At 43.7% G+C, this 16,183-nt stretch overlaps 1 protein-coding gene across 1 annotated transcript in view; it reads left to right on the plus strand.

Annotated features, from left to right (window-relative positions):
- The window catches only part of nsmfb (NMDA receptor synaptonuclear signaling and neuronal migration factor b), a 59,806-nt gene that overhangs the window by 30,271 nt on the left and 13,352 nt on the right, over positions 1 to 16,183 (plus strand). The window contains exons 7-13 of the mRNA XM_053481407.1: positions 9,149 to 9,201; positions 10,863 to 10,952; positions 12,022 to 12,149; positions 13,066 to 13,149; positions 13,447 to 13,480; positions 13,682 to 13,752; positions 13,859 to 13,938. Coding sequence (XP_053337382.1) covers positions 9,149 to 9,201; positions 10,863 to 10,952; positions 12,022 to 12,149; positions 13,066 to 13,149; positions 13,447 to 13,480; positions 13,682 to 13,752; positions 13,859 to 13,938 — 540 coding nt within the window. The remainder of the gene's footprint in view (positions 1 to 9,148; positions 9,202 to 10,862; positions 10,953 to 12,021; positions 12,150 to 13,065; positions 13,150 to 13,446; positions 13,481 to 13,681; positions 13,753 to 13,858; positions 13,939 to 16,183) is intronic.

The raw sequence follows: 16,183 nt of genomic DNA on the forward strand, positions 1-16,183 counted from the left end.
CTTACAGCTCTCATACATGTCCTGCACCACTCTAACATACTTCTCTGCCACTCCAGACTTCCTCATACAATACCACAGCTCCTCTCTTGGCATCCTGTCATACGCTTTCTCTAAATCTAAAAAGACACAATGCAACTCCCTGTTACCTTCTCTGTACTTCTCCGCCAGCATCCTCAAAGCAAATACTGCATCTGATGTACTCTTTCTAGGCATAAAACCATATTGCTGCTCACAAATGCTCACCTCTGCCCTTAACCTAGCTTCCACTACTCTTTCCCACAGCTTCATTGTCTGGCTCATTAGCTTTATACCTCTATAATTGCCACAGCTTTGCACATCTCCCTTGTTCTTAAAAATTGGCACCAATACACTTCTCCTCCATTCCTCTGGAATCCTCTCACTTTCCAAGATCTTGTTAAACAAACTTGTCAAAAAATCTACTGCCACCTCTCCCAAGCACTTCCATACCTCCACAGGTATGTCATCAGGACCAACAGCCTTTCCACTCTTCATCCTCTTCAACGCCCTTCTCACCTCACTTCTACCAATATTTGCTACTTCCTGTTCCACAACAGTCACCTCTTCTACTCTTTGTTCTCTTTCGTTTTCCTTTGCCACCTCTACCTTCACCTTACTGTACTCGCGTCTACTCTCTTCAGTCCTCTCAGTGTCCCACTTCTTCTTAGCTAGCCTCTTTCCCTGTATACACTCCTGGACTTCCTCATTCCACCACCAAGTCTCCTTGTCCACTTTCCCCTTACCTGATGATACACCAAGTACCCTCCTACCTGTCTCCCTGATCACATTGGCTGTAGTTGTCCAGTCAACTAAAAGCACCTCCTGACCACCCATAGCCTGTCTCAACTCCTCCCTAAAGACTTCACAACATTCTTCCTTTCTCAGCTTCCACCACTTTGTCCTCTGCTCTGCCTTTGTCCTCTTCACCTTCCTCACCACCAGGGTTATTTTACACACGACCATTCTGTGTTGTCTGGCTACACTTTCCCCTACCAACACTTTGCAGTCACTGATCTCTTTCAGGTTACAACGTCGACACAAGATGTAGTCGACCTGAGTGCTTCTGCCTCCACTCTTATATGTCACCCTATGTTCCTGCCTCTTCTGGAAGAAAGTATTTACCACTGCCATTTCCATCCTCTTTGCGAAGTCCACCACCATCTGTCCTTCTACATTCCTGTCCTGAAGACCAAATCTGCCCATCACATTTTCATCACCTCTGTTCCCTTCCCCAACATGTCCATTGAAGTCTGCACCAATCACCACTCTTTCACCTCTGGGGATTCTCTGCATCACTTCATCTAACTCACTCCAGAATTTCTCTTTCTCTTTTAACTCACATCCTACCTGTGGGGCATAACCACTAACAACATTGAACATTATCCCTTCAATTTCCAGCTTCAGACTCATCACCCTATCTGATACTCTCTTCACCTCTAGAACATTCCTTACAAACTCCTCTTTCAGAATAACTCCTACTCCATTTCTTTTCCTATCCACACCATGGTAAAACAATTTGAACCCTGATCCTAAGCTTCTAGCCTTGCTACCTTTCCACCTGGTCTCCTGGACACACAGTACATCCACCTTTCTTCTCTGCATCATATCAATTAACTCTCTTCCCTTCCCTGTCATGGTCCCAACATTTAAAGTCCCTACCATCACTCCTAAACTCTTGCCTTTCCTCTTCTCTCTCTTTTATGTTACTTATCAGTTAAAAACATATTAATCCATAAAATTACACAAATTACATGAGGTGTTACCGATTTGAGGGGCAGCTGCAGTGCAGGTGTCAAACTGCTAGCTGTGTTCTCTGAATGACTTTACTGTAGGTAACCAGCTAATTGGAATGATGAAGTGCAGTTCATGAAGTTTAATTAAATTCAAAATAACAGTTGCAAATAAATTAACATTAGCCTTAGCATTCTTGATACCTAAAACTAAGCTATCTTGCTTGCGCTTACTTACCACATTTACCAAGCTAGCTAGCTTAGCTTTAGCCACCTAACACTTTTTTTTTTTAGCTTAGTAACTGTGGTAAGTAGGCACAAGCTGGCTAGCTTAGCTTTTCAAAAAATTTAAGGTGACTAAAGCTAAGCTAGCTAGCTTGTGGTAATTAGGGTACGTAAGCACAAGCTAGCTAGCTTAGCTTTAGCTTATCAAACATTCTAAAGTGGTTAAAGCTAAGCTAGCTAGCTGTTCCAAACAATAGCCAGGCTCTGATTGTTCTGCCCATTTGCCTATTTATGAAATAACAGGTTTAGGTAGAGTCAGCTCCTGCCAGGATAGTGACAACCACATAGTTAAGCTTTAATACCGCTCTTCAGAAAATCACAAAGAGTTTGTTCAGTTTTTATACATGCTTTTTTTTTTTTTTTAGCAACGCATCATTTTAACATGCACAAAGATACACACAGAACCGAAGCGTACAAACTGAAATAGGCGTAGTCTGAATGTGTGTAAATAAAGGCTGTCTTTATTTCAAGACTTCATGGTAGCAAACAATGAACATGTCAGAAACACTCAAGCAGAAAGACTGAGTCATTTCTCTATTTTAAACACTCACAGTCTGTTTCAGAGTCACAGACAGATCATTAGAGCATATAATTAAAAACTTTCTTAAAATACCTGGCTTTCTTGAGGAGCTTTCTATTTTTGAATCGTGTTAAAGATCCGTGCTGCTCATCACCTATCATAATTTCTAACAGAGGTGAAGAAAGAAGGAATTAATAAAAACACACCAGCAGGGTAAAAGAAAAAGCAGTGCTGTCGATGTTTATAGTGTTGTTGGCACCTTGTCCTGCTTATACTGTATAGACATGAACACAGAGAGGAAATGCATGATGACATGAAAATCTCCACATCACTGTAGTTTTCAATCACTATAGATGACCATATCACGAGAGTGTTCAAGTTGGAAAAAGGAATGAGCTACTCTAACAGCTAGGTTGCTGTGCAACACTGCGGTGGAGTGATTGCAATTTCATATTAGCCAAGCAGAATAGCAGTATTATTTTATTATGCTTCTAGATGAGAATTTTGCTTACATCACACCTTTATTTTTAGAAAGAAACAACATTAGAATGTCTGCCAGTAGAACATCATCTCAAGTTATGAGAATGTTTACAAATCATTTTCATTTGTTTTTTTTTCATATGCTAAATTAATAAGAAAGCTAAATTCTTGAATTTGTTCAGTTAGAAGGTGTTCATTAATCGTCTTCATCAGGAGGTCTGCCGCTAGCTCCAGCTGTAGTTTATATAGGTATTTACAGATGGCACAGATAGCAGAAGATGTCCTACTGTCACGCTTCTTACCTCGGTGTGTGTGTTTGGGTGGCATAATCGCAGGAGGCGAGCTGGCGTTTCAACACAGGTTCTTTTATTAAACATAAACACATAAAACAAACACCGACATAAAGTCTATAAATGGCAACAAAAGCTAGACGCCTGACTGAACTTCAGTCAGGCTATTTATAATAAACTTAATTACTTCCCTCGGTTCAGGTGAATGCCTACGTCACCTGACCGAGGTGCAGTCTGGGACTTGAAGTCCAACTAAAACAAACTACAAACAAAACATAACCAAACCCAGTCTTTGGGCGCTTTGGCGCCCTCTAGGGGTTAACCCTTACAGTACCCCCCCCTTAAAAACGCTCCTCCGGAGCGACACCGGAGGTCCCGGACTCCCACCCCAGCGGTAACGGTCTGGACCCGCAACACTGAGGCAGTCGATCCCCTCCCGCGAGCAGAGCCGCACTGCCTGCTTAAAATGATCTCCCATGCTCCGCTGTAGCTGAGCCGGTTCTGGGCCAACCTTCCCACAGCCTGACGGCGGAAGCAGGGCTGGGGCAATGTCAGTGGCGCTCGGCGGCGGCTGAGGAGCTGGAGCGGCGCTCGGCGGCGGCTGAGGAGCTGGAGCGGCGCTCGGCGGCGGCTGAGGAGCTGGAGCGGCGCTCGGCGGCGGCTGAGGAGCTGGAGCGGCGCTCGGCGGCGGCTGAGGAGCTGGAGCGGCGCTCGGCGGCGGCTGAGGAGCTGGAGCGGCGCTCAGCGGCGGCTGAGGAGCTGGAGCGGCGCTCAGCGGCGGCTGAGGAGCTGGAGCGGCGCTCGCTGAGCTGGGCGGCGGCGGAGCTGGAGCGGCGTGCGCTGAGCTGGGCGGCGCCGGCGGAGCTGGGGCGGCGTGCGCTGAGCTGGGCGGCGGCGGCGGAGCTGGGGCGGCGTGCGCTGAGCTGGGCGGCGGCGGCGGAGCTGGAGCGGCGTGCGCTGAGCTGGGCGGCGGCGGAGCTGGAGCGGCGTGCGCTGAGCTGGGCGGCGGCGGCAGAGCTGGAGCGGCGTGCGCTGAGCTGGGCGGCGGCGGCGGAGCTGGAGCGGCGTGCGTTGAGCTGGGCGGCGGCGGCGGAGCTGGAGCGGCGTGCGCTGAGCTGGGCGGCGGCGGCGGAGCTGGAGCGGCGTGCGCTGAGCTGGGCGGCGGCGGCGGAGCTGGAGCGGCGTGCGCTGAGCTGGGCGGCGGCGGCGGAGCTGGAGCGGCGTGCGCTGAGCTGGGCGGCGGCGGCGGAGCTGGAGCGGCGTGCGCTGAGCTGGGCGGCGGCGGCGGAGCTGGAGCGGCGTGCGCTGAGCTGGGCGGCGGCGGCGGAGCTGGAGCGGCGTGCGCTGAGCTGGGCGGCGGCGGAGCTGGAGCGGCGTCCTCAAAGCCGGGAGGCGGAGGAAGAAGCGCGACGTCCTCAAAGCCGGGAGGCGGAGGAAGAAGCGCGACGTCCTCAAAGCCGGGAGGCGGAGGAAGAAGCGCGACGTCCTCAAAGCCGGGAGGCGGAGGAAGAAGCGCGACGTCCTCAAAGCCGGGAGGCGGAGGAAGAAGCATGCCGTCCTCGCCGCCGGGCTGAGGAGCTGGAGCGACGTGCGCTACACAGGGCTGCTGTGGAGCGGGGGCGACGTCCTCAAAGCCGGGAGGCGGAGGAGGGACGATGCTCTCCAGGCTGCTCCTTGTCTCCCCACTTTCACGCTGCGGTGGAGGAGGAAACGCGTCGTCGTCGCTGTTCAGCAGCGCTGCGTCACCCTCTACGCCGAGCAGTGGAGGTGGAGGAAACGCGTCCTCGTCGCCGTACTGTAGCGGCGCGTAGTCCTCCGCGTCGTGCTGAGGTGGCGGAGGTGGAGGAAACGCGTCCTCAACGAGGAAGAGAGGCGGAGGTGGCGGAAGCACGTCGTCCTCTGTTTTGGGCAGAGGCTGAGAAGGAGGAGGCTCAGAGCCTGTTGCTTGGCTCTCGTGGAGTCGGATGAGCAGGTGTTGGAGCTGTTCCACCTGCTCCTGCAGGCCCCGAATGCGCTCCCCATTCACCTCTGCCCAGAACTTGAGCAGTTCCCGGGTCCCATCCTCCTTTTTACCTCGCTCCTCCTCGGGCTCTTGTTCCCGTCCGCCTCCGATGTACCCGACCTCCCTGGCCCGTACTTCCTCGTCGGAGCGTGGGAACTTGTTTCCCTCGGCTGCCTCACCTCTAAACGGCGTCCGCCGGATGGCGAGCCTGCAGCCTTCCCAGCTTTGCCGCGCGTCTGTCTCTCGCTGCTCCTCGCTGTCTCCCAGCCAGTCCGCCGGTTCGGCGAGCTTGCAGCCCTCCCAGCTCTGCAACAGCTCCCTCTGTCCTTGCTCCTCGCTGTCCTGTATCCATTCCGCCAGCTCGGACGAGATGGTAATAGCGCCCCCCCAAAAAACATCCGGGGAAACGACCTCCGCTATGCCACTTATACGGTCTAGCTTTCTGTCACGCTTCTTACCTCGGTGTGTGTGTTTGGGTGGCATAATCGCAGGAGGCGAGCTGGCGTTTCAACACAGGTTCTTTTATTAAACATAAACACATAAAACAAACACCGACATAAAGTCTATAAATGGCAACAAAAGCTAGACGCCTGACTGAACTTCAGTCAGGCTATTTATAATAAACTTAATTACTTCCCTCGGTTCAGGTGAATGCCTACGTCACCTGACCGAGGTGCAGTCTGGGACTTGAAGTCCAACTAAAACAAACTACAAACAAAACATAACCAAACCCAGTCTTTGGGCGCTTTGGCGCCCTCTAGGGGTTAACCCTTACACCTACAGAACTATTGGAAAAGTCTTCAGGACCCAGTAAAGCCCTAATAACGTTAGCAACCCAGATGTCCTCATAGTAAAGTAATTGACGGCAGACGTGGCAATAACTCCCAGCCAAGTTTTTTCAAAGTCCTGTAAGTGTTGTTCGTAAATGATTGTTTGTACAGTTCCAACAGCCAGATGTGAGTGTTCACGGGAACAACTGTAGTGGGCTCCGAGCCCCCTTGGCCTTCTTTAAAATGTTTCTACCATTGAAATATTTTACTGCGGCTAGGAGTCCCATCATTGTACTATAATTAAAGTCTTTCCTAAAACTTAATCAACCATATGATGAATTCTATCACAAATCCCTGTTTGACTTGAACAGTTCATTGATATTAAACTGGGATAACAAAATTAGTTTTATGCCTTAATGAGAATTTTCAAGTCTCGGTTTGACTTGAACGCACTTCATACCTAATCGGACAATGTTAACTTGGCTTCATACTACACCACATCACACAATGCAGTTCTTGATTATTTTTTTTTTATCATCATCATCTTTCATCTTTTAATATTTAGCATACTTGATTAAAAATATTTTTTGGCATTTGCACCATTCTCACAACATGTACTGTTATTACGTGAATAACGTTAATGCATTTATGCACATTCCATTATCAAAATAGTGTGAGATTGCAGGAAAATGTTGGCACTGCAGTTAACTGGACATCTTTGATAATACTGTATATTTACATTACATATATTTAGAATTGCTTAAAAAAGAAGACAAGGAAAAGGACTAGTGTACAGACAAGGGTTATCTGAAATCTAGGTCTGTCTGTGTACAAAAGCTGTATTGATAATAACAAAAACCGATGGAGATGGATAGCAAGGAGATCGAGTGGGAGAGATATGAGAGAAAGCAGAGAAAACTGAGCAACTTGGCTTTTTTTGATTAAGATCAGGAGTCACAAGGGAAAGTGTATCTGTGTTTGTCTGATCATTATACCTGCCAGGCAGCATTGAAAGAAATTAAAATCAAGACATGGTAGATAGAATGGGTTTGGACAAGGCATATTTGTCACTGTGATGGTCGATGGCTCTTAACAGCCTTTTCAGGACACTGAAACAAAACAAACAAACAAAAAAAAAAGAAACACTTTTTATGAAGATTTATGCGAGGCAGAATTTTTTTTGTGATTTGTATGAACGAGATGCTGTAAATAACTCAAGTATTTGGTATGCAGTGATTTCTGTCTGACCATTTAATGACGCAAAAGAAAGATTGAAATGCTTTGTCGAAATCGATTTGTTTTTCTTAAAATACTAAATACTGGGTGGACATTATTGTGAATGGATCATCAGTAGCAGTTGACCAAGGTTAAGTTTGTGATTGATTGCAGTGTTTAACAGCCATGAGGCTTGTCTTATTTTTGGAAGTGATATTGATAGCTACCGAGACAGCATGTTGGTGAAGTGGGCTTTTTTCCTTCTCCAAATTCTATTTATTAACTTTCAGCACTGAAGAAGGGATTTTGTAAATCTATCACCGCTTTTCATTGCCAAAGCATTTGGCAGTGCTTGAGCTGTTGGAATGTCAGTCAGACTTTGTCTTGTCTTGGTCCGAATCACATACAACCAGGATGTGTTTAATAGGTTAAAATTTTTTTTCTTGGTTTGAATTACAAAAATGATGATACAATGATGCCCATGATCAAAATATTAAAATGAAATTAAAATTTTTTAAAGTAAAATTGACAACACTCTTTCTGGCATTAATACATGTATTAGGATGTTAAAATGAGTTTTTCAGACAAATCCCACCTTTTGTGTTATGGTTGTTTACAAGAATTAGAAAAAATCTATTATTTGACTTATAGTAACATAGGTGATTATTTAAAGAGGGTATATAAAGCCCATAAAGCAAAATCTTAATGCTGAAGGTTAGGAATAAAAAAGCTACATCACAGCTGCAAAGGACTATTTGCTTAGGATCTTTTTTTATATAAGCCATTTTTTTTTTTGCAAATGATTTTTATTGAACAATCTTCATTTAGCGGCATGGTGGCTTAGTGGTTAGCATGGTCTCCTTGCACCTCCAGGTCCTGGGTTCGATTCCCGCATAGGGTCTGTGTGCATGGAGTTTGCATGTTTTCACTGTGCATGTTGGGTTTCCTCCGGGTTCTCTTCAGTTTCCTCCCACAGTCCAACAATATGCAGATTAGGCTAACTGGTGTGAATGTTGATCGGAGGTCCTATAACGATTGTACAAATGGGAATGAATACAACGGTCACCACTGGCCTCCACTCTAGAAACTCTAGTCTCTAGAAAAATGTAAAGATAACCCCAGACAAAACCAAAAACACGCTCCCCAGTTCAGAAGGGTCTGTGTATCCTGAAAATCTTTTATCCACAGAGAGATGGAGGAACACTTAATGGACTTTAGGGTAAAAGTATGAAGCGCCTGGCCAACAAAGATAAGAATGTAATAACACATTTATGTGCAGAACTTAATGGAACTAAATCATCTGGAATGCCAAATATAGCAATTCATGGCCATGGTTGCAACTGTACACCTTCTGCATTGTCTTACCCAGTTTCTGGAATTGTATTCCAGTCTGAACACTTACATTTTCCAGAAAGTAAGTACAATGTATTACATTCAAGCCCTACTGCAATGTACTTATGTGTGAATCAGATTTGATTTAAGACGGACTTGAAAAACCCAAACTATCCCTTGAACAGATTACTGCCTAAAGTCGCTTACATGGTTGCTACAGCTTTTGTTAACATGCCTATAATAAAAATCTGACTGGACAATTTTTTTTCCTTCCTCCAGTAACTATCAAATCACATGTAAACTCGGATTCGAATCTGTTCTGTAACTTCAAACACTCATCCTCCTGCATTCATCATAAGTAACTGGATCACATCTGAATGAATCATCTATCAACCTTCCTCTGCTTCTGTCTTCTCTCTGTGTGCGTTGGTGTTACTGTTCTTTCTGTTCTCTCACCTATCTGTCTCTTCAACCCTCTCATCCTCACTGAATCCTCTGCGCTTCAGAAACTTCCGGAAACACCTGCGGATGGTGGGCAGCAGGAGGATGAAGGCCCAAAGTAAGTAATGTGTTTGCCGGGTGTGTGTGTGTGTGGGGGCGTGGGTGTGTGTGTGTTTGCAGTAATTGTGGCCATTTTTATCGTTTTCATTCAGATTACATGTTGCTTGAAACAAAGTCTGAAAATAAATAGATGAATTTATTTTCACGCATTAACACTACTGTATGTTTATGTTTGTCGTTTCCCTGACACCAGACCAATTTCCGCAGTCATAACGCAAACAAAGAAAAAGTTGCAAGGATAGGAGGGCGTGGCATGTAGATTAGTTGTGTTTTTGAGTAGGATTTACTGCTGTAATTTGGTGTGGTTACAGTAGGTGTGCTGAGATTACCTTTCGAGTCTTGCTTTTGTATTTGACTTTTAATTCAGCATCCATGTCAAATTTTTAATTATAGATTTAGATTTTAGATTGTAGATATTATAAAATATTAAAAATATAAAAATATTTTGGCTTTATGTAAGATTAACTTATGTCGGTTACAAAAAAATTAACTTTGTAAATGTACATACTGTAATTCCATTTAATGAGTTAGATAGGGCGGCACGGTGGCTCAGTGGTTAGCACTGTTGCCTTAAACTTACAGGGTCAAGGGTTGATTCCCACCTTGTTTTTGTGTGCAAGAAGTTTGCATCTTCTTCCCGTACTTGGTGGGTTTTCTCTCACAGTTCAACGACATTCAGATTGGCGTTCCCAAATTGCACAAATACTGTTTAAATGAGCGTGTGTTTGTGTGTGCCCTGTGATTGATTGGCGCTCCGTACAGGATAAGCAGTACAGAAGATGAATGAATAAATAAGTTTAATGTAAGAGTACTAATTTGTACCACTATTTATTTTTGTTACTAAGATTATTCAAGTCAAGCCAGGACTTTTGATTAAACAGAATAACAGAATACAGTTATGAGAGTAAAAACTCCTATAATTGTTCCATATAATCCCCTGCCACACTAATGCACTTATCCCAGCGTTTCACTAGTGCTTGGATATCATCAAGGTAGAAAGCTTTCTCTGTACGCTGGAGCTACCTGGTTAATTTCTGAAACGCTAGCTTTCCAGGAACTCCTTTACTGTCTTAAACATGTGAAGATGGCATGGAGCGAGATCAGGACTGTACGGAAGCTGATACTTGAAGTCTTTTGTCCCAGTATGACCCGAACGCCCCTTTTATATTGATGCACTTATGATTTTTTAATACCATTTTTAATACCAGTTCCTCATAAACAGATTTTAACATGTGTAGTCTTGGGTAAGGTGAAGATATCTCCATCGTTAGTGCTTTGTTACTGTCAGTAAATAAAAAATACAGTTTGGCCTCTGATGATGTGCCTTAAGTTGTTAACAAACTCCTTGCACAGATTTGCGTTTGAAAATACTCGTCCCCTGACAGATGGTAAATGCTCTGATGTTAATTCCAGAAAGCCTTTACCAATAAATCACTCGCCCCTACATGAAAATAGCGCTTCTTGTTGTTTACCAAAGACTCAAAGACTTTGGATGTAAATTCCAAGCAGCCACTTAAAAAGCTTGACAGCTCGATAGAAAGACGGATCAGTGCGCATCACTCTCGCCGTTCTAGTGACAGCGAGATGAGTGCGATGTGTGTGTGTGTCTGAGGTGAACGGCAGCATGTGTGATGCTCTGCTCCTCCACTCCATTACTAGCATTCGCCGATCGCAAAGCGAAGAGCTTCAGCCGCTCCTGGAGTGACCCAACACCCATCAAGCCAGACTCGCTTCACGACTCCAGAGACAGTGAGTGTGCACACACTCACCTACACAGACCTACACCAGCAGTGTAAATTCCAAATTGTGCAGGAGCGTGTGTACACAAGCACTAGCATCAGGACCTGCATGCTTCATAGCAGTCTATCTTTCACACACAAACTCCTGTAGCAGGCCATTTGTGTGTGTGTGTGTGTGTGTGTGTCACTTCACTGTAACAGTTACTGTCTCTGTTTTCACATCTATGCATGTGTGTGTGCATGTGAGAGATGAGAGTGTATGTGTGTGTAATTTCATATCTCATCTCCATACTCCATCTGTCTTTGTGTTCTATACTGTATTATATAGGACATGGGTGATCAGTCTGCTGTTTGCCTTGCTGATTTTTTTTTTTTTTATGTTACTAATGTTATAAAAGTGTGTAATGCTTTATAAAACTCAATATTGCCTGTAAACTAATGTGGCTAGTTTCTCCTTATGGTATTTCAGGGTTTGATTTTAAATCCTGTACAAATTCCAGTTTGGTTGCACCACCAGTTCGTGGGTTTGATTCCCGGCCATGTTCGATTCCCGCCTCTGTGTGCATGGAGTTCGCATGGTCCCCCCCATTCTTGGAGGGTTTCCTCATGGTACTCCGGTTTTCTCCCACAGTCCAAAGACATGCAGGTTATGCTAATTGGCGTTCCCCAAATTGCCCGTAGTGTGTGTATGTGTGTGTGTGTGTGTGCCCTGCAATTGATTGGCACCCTGTCCAGGGTGTACCCCGCCTCGTGCCCTAAGTCTCCTGGGATAGGCTCCAGGCCCCCCACGACCCTGTATATAGGATAAAGCGGTATAGACAATGAGTGAAAATTCCAGTTTTCTGAGCCGCACCCGTCCATAGGCACCATGTACAGAAGTGGACTTGGTCATCTTATTGTTTTTGTTGTCATTTCTATTATTCTTACAGGCACTAGAAGGCTTCAATGACTGCAACCTGCTTCTTTAAACAGCAGGAAATCACAGGCTACAGTTCTTATATCTTTACCCTCATTCTGTCTGTCTCTACCTATGTCTTTCTGTGTCTCTGTGTCTGGCTTTTTCTGGTTCTCTGTCTCAGGTGGAGATCTGCAGGCGTCCTCTGGGACTCTGGATGAGGGAGAGTATGATGACGTGGACTGGGAAGAGGAGAAAGAGCTGGAGAGGCTGGCCTGTGAAGGAGATGACTTCATTCCTCCCAAAATCATGGTGAGCACATGGGCAAGTCATACTCACACATACACTCGTGGAGTTTAGCGGCACCTCACCTAACCGACTTCACTGTACAGTAAGTAGGTTTACTTTCACACTAATAACCTGGTCATTACCTTGTTTTAACACTTACCAGAGTATTCAACTCATCAAACTAAACATTGTAATGTATTGTCATATAATGAGTCATACCTCAGTCATTTGACTCATAAATATGGTTCAGCTTCACCCAAGTAGTGTTTAGATTCTCGTTTCTGGAAAACCTTAAATGGACCAAACATGTGGAAGGTCAGGACTGTATGGGGGTGGTGGCAATAACTCCCAGACGACTTCAAGTGAATGATTGTGTGTCCAGTTTCCACAGACAGATGTGTCTCTTCCACAAGTTGGTGACAAGTTATCCATTTATCCATGCTAAATGTCCACTGAACGACTGCTTGAAGTGTTTTGTAAAATACAATTAAATGCACAATCAAGTCCTTGTTTGACTTGAACGTCCATTGTGGTCCATATATATTAAAATGGCTAAATAGCAAAATCAGTTATTTTACGCTTTCATTTATGAGAACTTTCATCAGAAGTCGCAGTTGAACTTGAATGCCCATCGTAGATCATTTACAGTGCATTAAATTATGGTAAGAAAATCAGTTTTACACCTTCGTTCATGAAAAAAATTCATTAAATGTCCCGGTGTGACTTGAACTCTCCTCGTATAAAGTCAATACAGCTATTCATAGAACAAGATGATATTGAGTATAATTATAGTTATTCATATTTTACATGCCTCCCTTGGTTGGAAACAACTAGCCCTTTTGCTTTGAACTCAAGCCCCTTTAGCCTGATTGCCTTGAGCCAATCCAACTGATTGATCTTGTATTCCCCTGTCATGTTTTGTTTTGTTTTTTCATCGTAGCTGATTTCATCCAAGGTTCCGAAGGCGGAGTATGTACCCAACATTATACGCAGAAACGACCCGTCCATCATCCCCATCCTCTATGTGAGTCTTTCACTTCACTCGATTATTCATACAGATCAAAGCAGCTTTTGTCTAGCATGTTATGAAAGATGCTTGGAGATGCTAATGCCCTGATGGTCTCATGTGCTTGTCCCTGCTTTTGGGCTGTGTTAGTGATGTAAATGACATTTTTGCAAGGCTGCCATAACTGAACTTGAAGTGAGAAGAGGATTATTTTGAATAAAGCACACATAATGAGGTTTCAGGATTTTTAAAAACAATAATGCACACTAAGTGCTAATGTTCTCATCTGAAATGCTCTTGTGTTTGTCTGTGTAGGACCACGAGCATGCGACTTTTGATGATATACTGGGTGAGTGTTTTAAATCGTGACCCGTTTATCAGCTGTATTATCTTTACTACCAGAAGCTCTTTCGATTATTACCTTTTGTGGACTAAATCATTCTCTATGTCTTCATATATCTCTCCCTTTTCTCCCTCTTTTTGTCTTCGCCTTGCTTCGTCTCTGCGTTTCTGTTCTTCTCTGTCCTCATCTCACTCCTTGGAAATCTAGAGGAGATTGAAAAGAAACTCACCGCCTACAGAAAAGGCTGCAAAATCTGGAACATGCTTATCTTTTGTCAGGTGAGAAACCTGTGTTGTCGTGTGTGCGTGCATTGTCAACTAACGAGGAAGTGTGTGCATGTCTGTAAACCGTGCCTAACCACATCACTCCTTTATAAACTGTTAGGGAGGACCTGGGCACCTGTATCTCCTGAAGAACAAAGTGGCCACGTTTGCAAAAGTGGAGAAGGAGGAGGACATGATTCAGTGAGTCCCACACACACTGACAGACATCGCATCATATCAGTCTTACACCATTTGGAAGCTAGGAATTATCTAAAAGGACCAGACAAGCAAACTCCAACGCAAAAATGACAACGGCGTCTGCAGTGAACGTAGGTAGAGGTATAATTTAAGGACTGAACTCCTATTATTATGGTGGGAATAGCTATTTCATAAATATAAGATGAACAGCAGTGTGCAAAAGAGCCATCATCTCATGATTACCATAATTATAATATGATGTGAATGCATTAAAAGGAAGAAAAAAAAAACATTTGCATAGCTCATATTACAGGTCACTCACTCATTCACTCATCATCTATACCGCTTAATCCCATATATTGTATGTTGCGGGGGCGGGGGGTGACAATCCCAGGAGATTTAGGGCATGATGGTGGTACACCCTGGATGAGGTTGCCGATCCATCGCAAGGCACACACATATATAAATACTTATTCACACACTATGGGCAATTTGGGAACGCCAATTAGATTAATCTGCATGCCTTTGGACTGTGTGAGGAAACTAGTAAACTAGAGGCATTGGAGAACATGCAAACTCCATGCACACATACCTGTACCCCAAGGCGGGAATCGAACCCGGGCTCATATCACTGCTAATCATGTTGAATTAATTAAGAAAACTAAATAATTTAACAACCCTAGACAGGGGGTCTAAATGATAAAAAATTAAAATATTGATAACTTATGCAAGGACATATGATGTTGAAGTTTCATATAAAAAATTAAATCAATGATACTGTAGTTTTGTTTGTTTGTTTGTTTGTTTTTTAACAAGATGTTCAGCTAGCTTTTTTTTTTTTGTTTTTTTTGGAAGAAGCCCTCCAGTGTTGTTGCTGCAGTAGTCAGAGTTCATGCAATTGTTCAAGACACAGGACTTTAAGGCTTTGTGCTTCTCACTAACAAGCTGCACTTTTTTCTCTTATTAAATTCAAGAGAGGAAAAAAGGGAAGCTGGAGAACAACTGTTTGTAGCTGTTATACAATACTGTAGTGTTACAGGAACAAATGCTGCAATCCATTCTGCTTGGAACTTATGAATGTTTGTAGTGCTTTCAGGCAAAGCAGGGATTCTCAAAATATTGTATGATCATGTTTATATGGCTGGCATCTAAAAATTACTAAACATACAACATAAAATCATATGAACCACATAAAATCTTGACATGTTATTAATCAATGCATAAGACAAGACAGGTGTTTTGTTCATATTTGCTTAAAGATGATGTCACAGTAGTCCTTTTTTTACTGCTGTCCGTGCACTGATATCATTGTGATGGCAGGTGTGTTTGACATGTAACCTGTTACATCAAATCAGGTATTAAATCACGTTTAGAAACCACTCAGTTGAGAGAGCTGAAGACTATGACGTGTGTCCTCCGAACCACATGATGCCAGCCGACCGCATCTTCTCAAACTGCTCGCTACCTCCTTAGCACTAAGTACCTCCTCTAGGACAGAGCTCGGCCAATCAGCTGTGCCACTCGGAGGCAAGAAAGGAACTATTTACCCCCCGAAAACTAACTTAACCAAAAGCTTGTTTTTTATAGCAAAAAAAAAAAGAAGAAAACTATTACCATTTATAACTATTTATTACCCATAGATCAAAACTAATCTGGGCGACTACAGTAAATATGATGTAATATGACGTTTCACACTTATGGTTTAATTCATAAAGAACAATATTACTAGGATTTCTATAGAAAAACTAATGGAAGTTCTATTAAACATACTATGTTTATACTGTGAATTCAATGGGCACTAAAAGAGCACTGGCTTGTTCAACCGTCAGTGTCTGTGATTGGTGTCCTGACCAGGAAATAAACTAAGGCCAAGGTGGTGAAAGCATTAAATGCTAACCTCTTGTCCCAAACCTTAGCATTAAATAAGGATGAACTTTTACTGGTTATAAAGTGCTTTTTCACTAGAGTCTCCACCTTGTTCCTTTTAAAATACTTCTTCTGAACCATTGACAACTAAACAACTGATGACATTTTGTTTAAAACACAACATTCAATATTCCAGGCAGGTCGTCTCAGAAATTTCCTGTTAAGAATTTTTTTAAAAGACCAAATGACCAAAGGTATAGAGACAAATGGCAGTACTTTGGTGTCACTCGCTTAACCCATGCCTGCTTGATTGCTTAGTGAAGATCATGTGAAGAAGATGGTTTCTTGACTCTTCCTGCCTTCTTTACTGCTGTTCAACAGT

This window comes from Clarias gariepinus, chromosome 21 (assembly GCF_024256425.1).
Source record: "Clarias gariepinus isolate MV-2021 ecotype Netherlands chromosome 21, CGAR_prim_01v2, whole genome shotgun sequence".
NCBI classification, from domain to species: Eukaryota; Metazoa; Chordata; class Actinopteri; order Siluriformes; family Clariidae; genus Clarias; species Clarias gariepinus.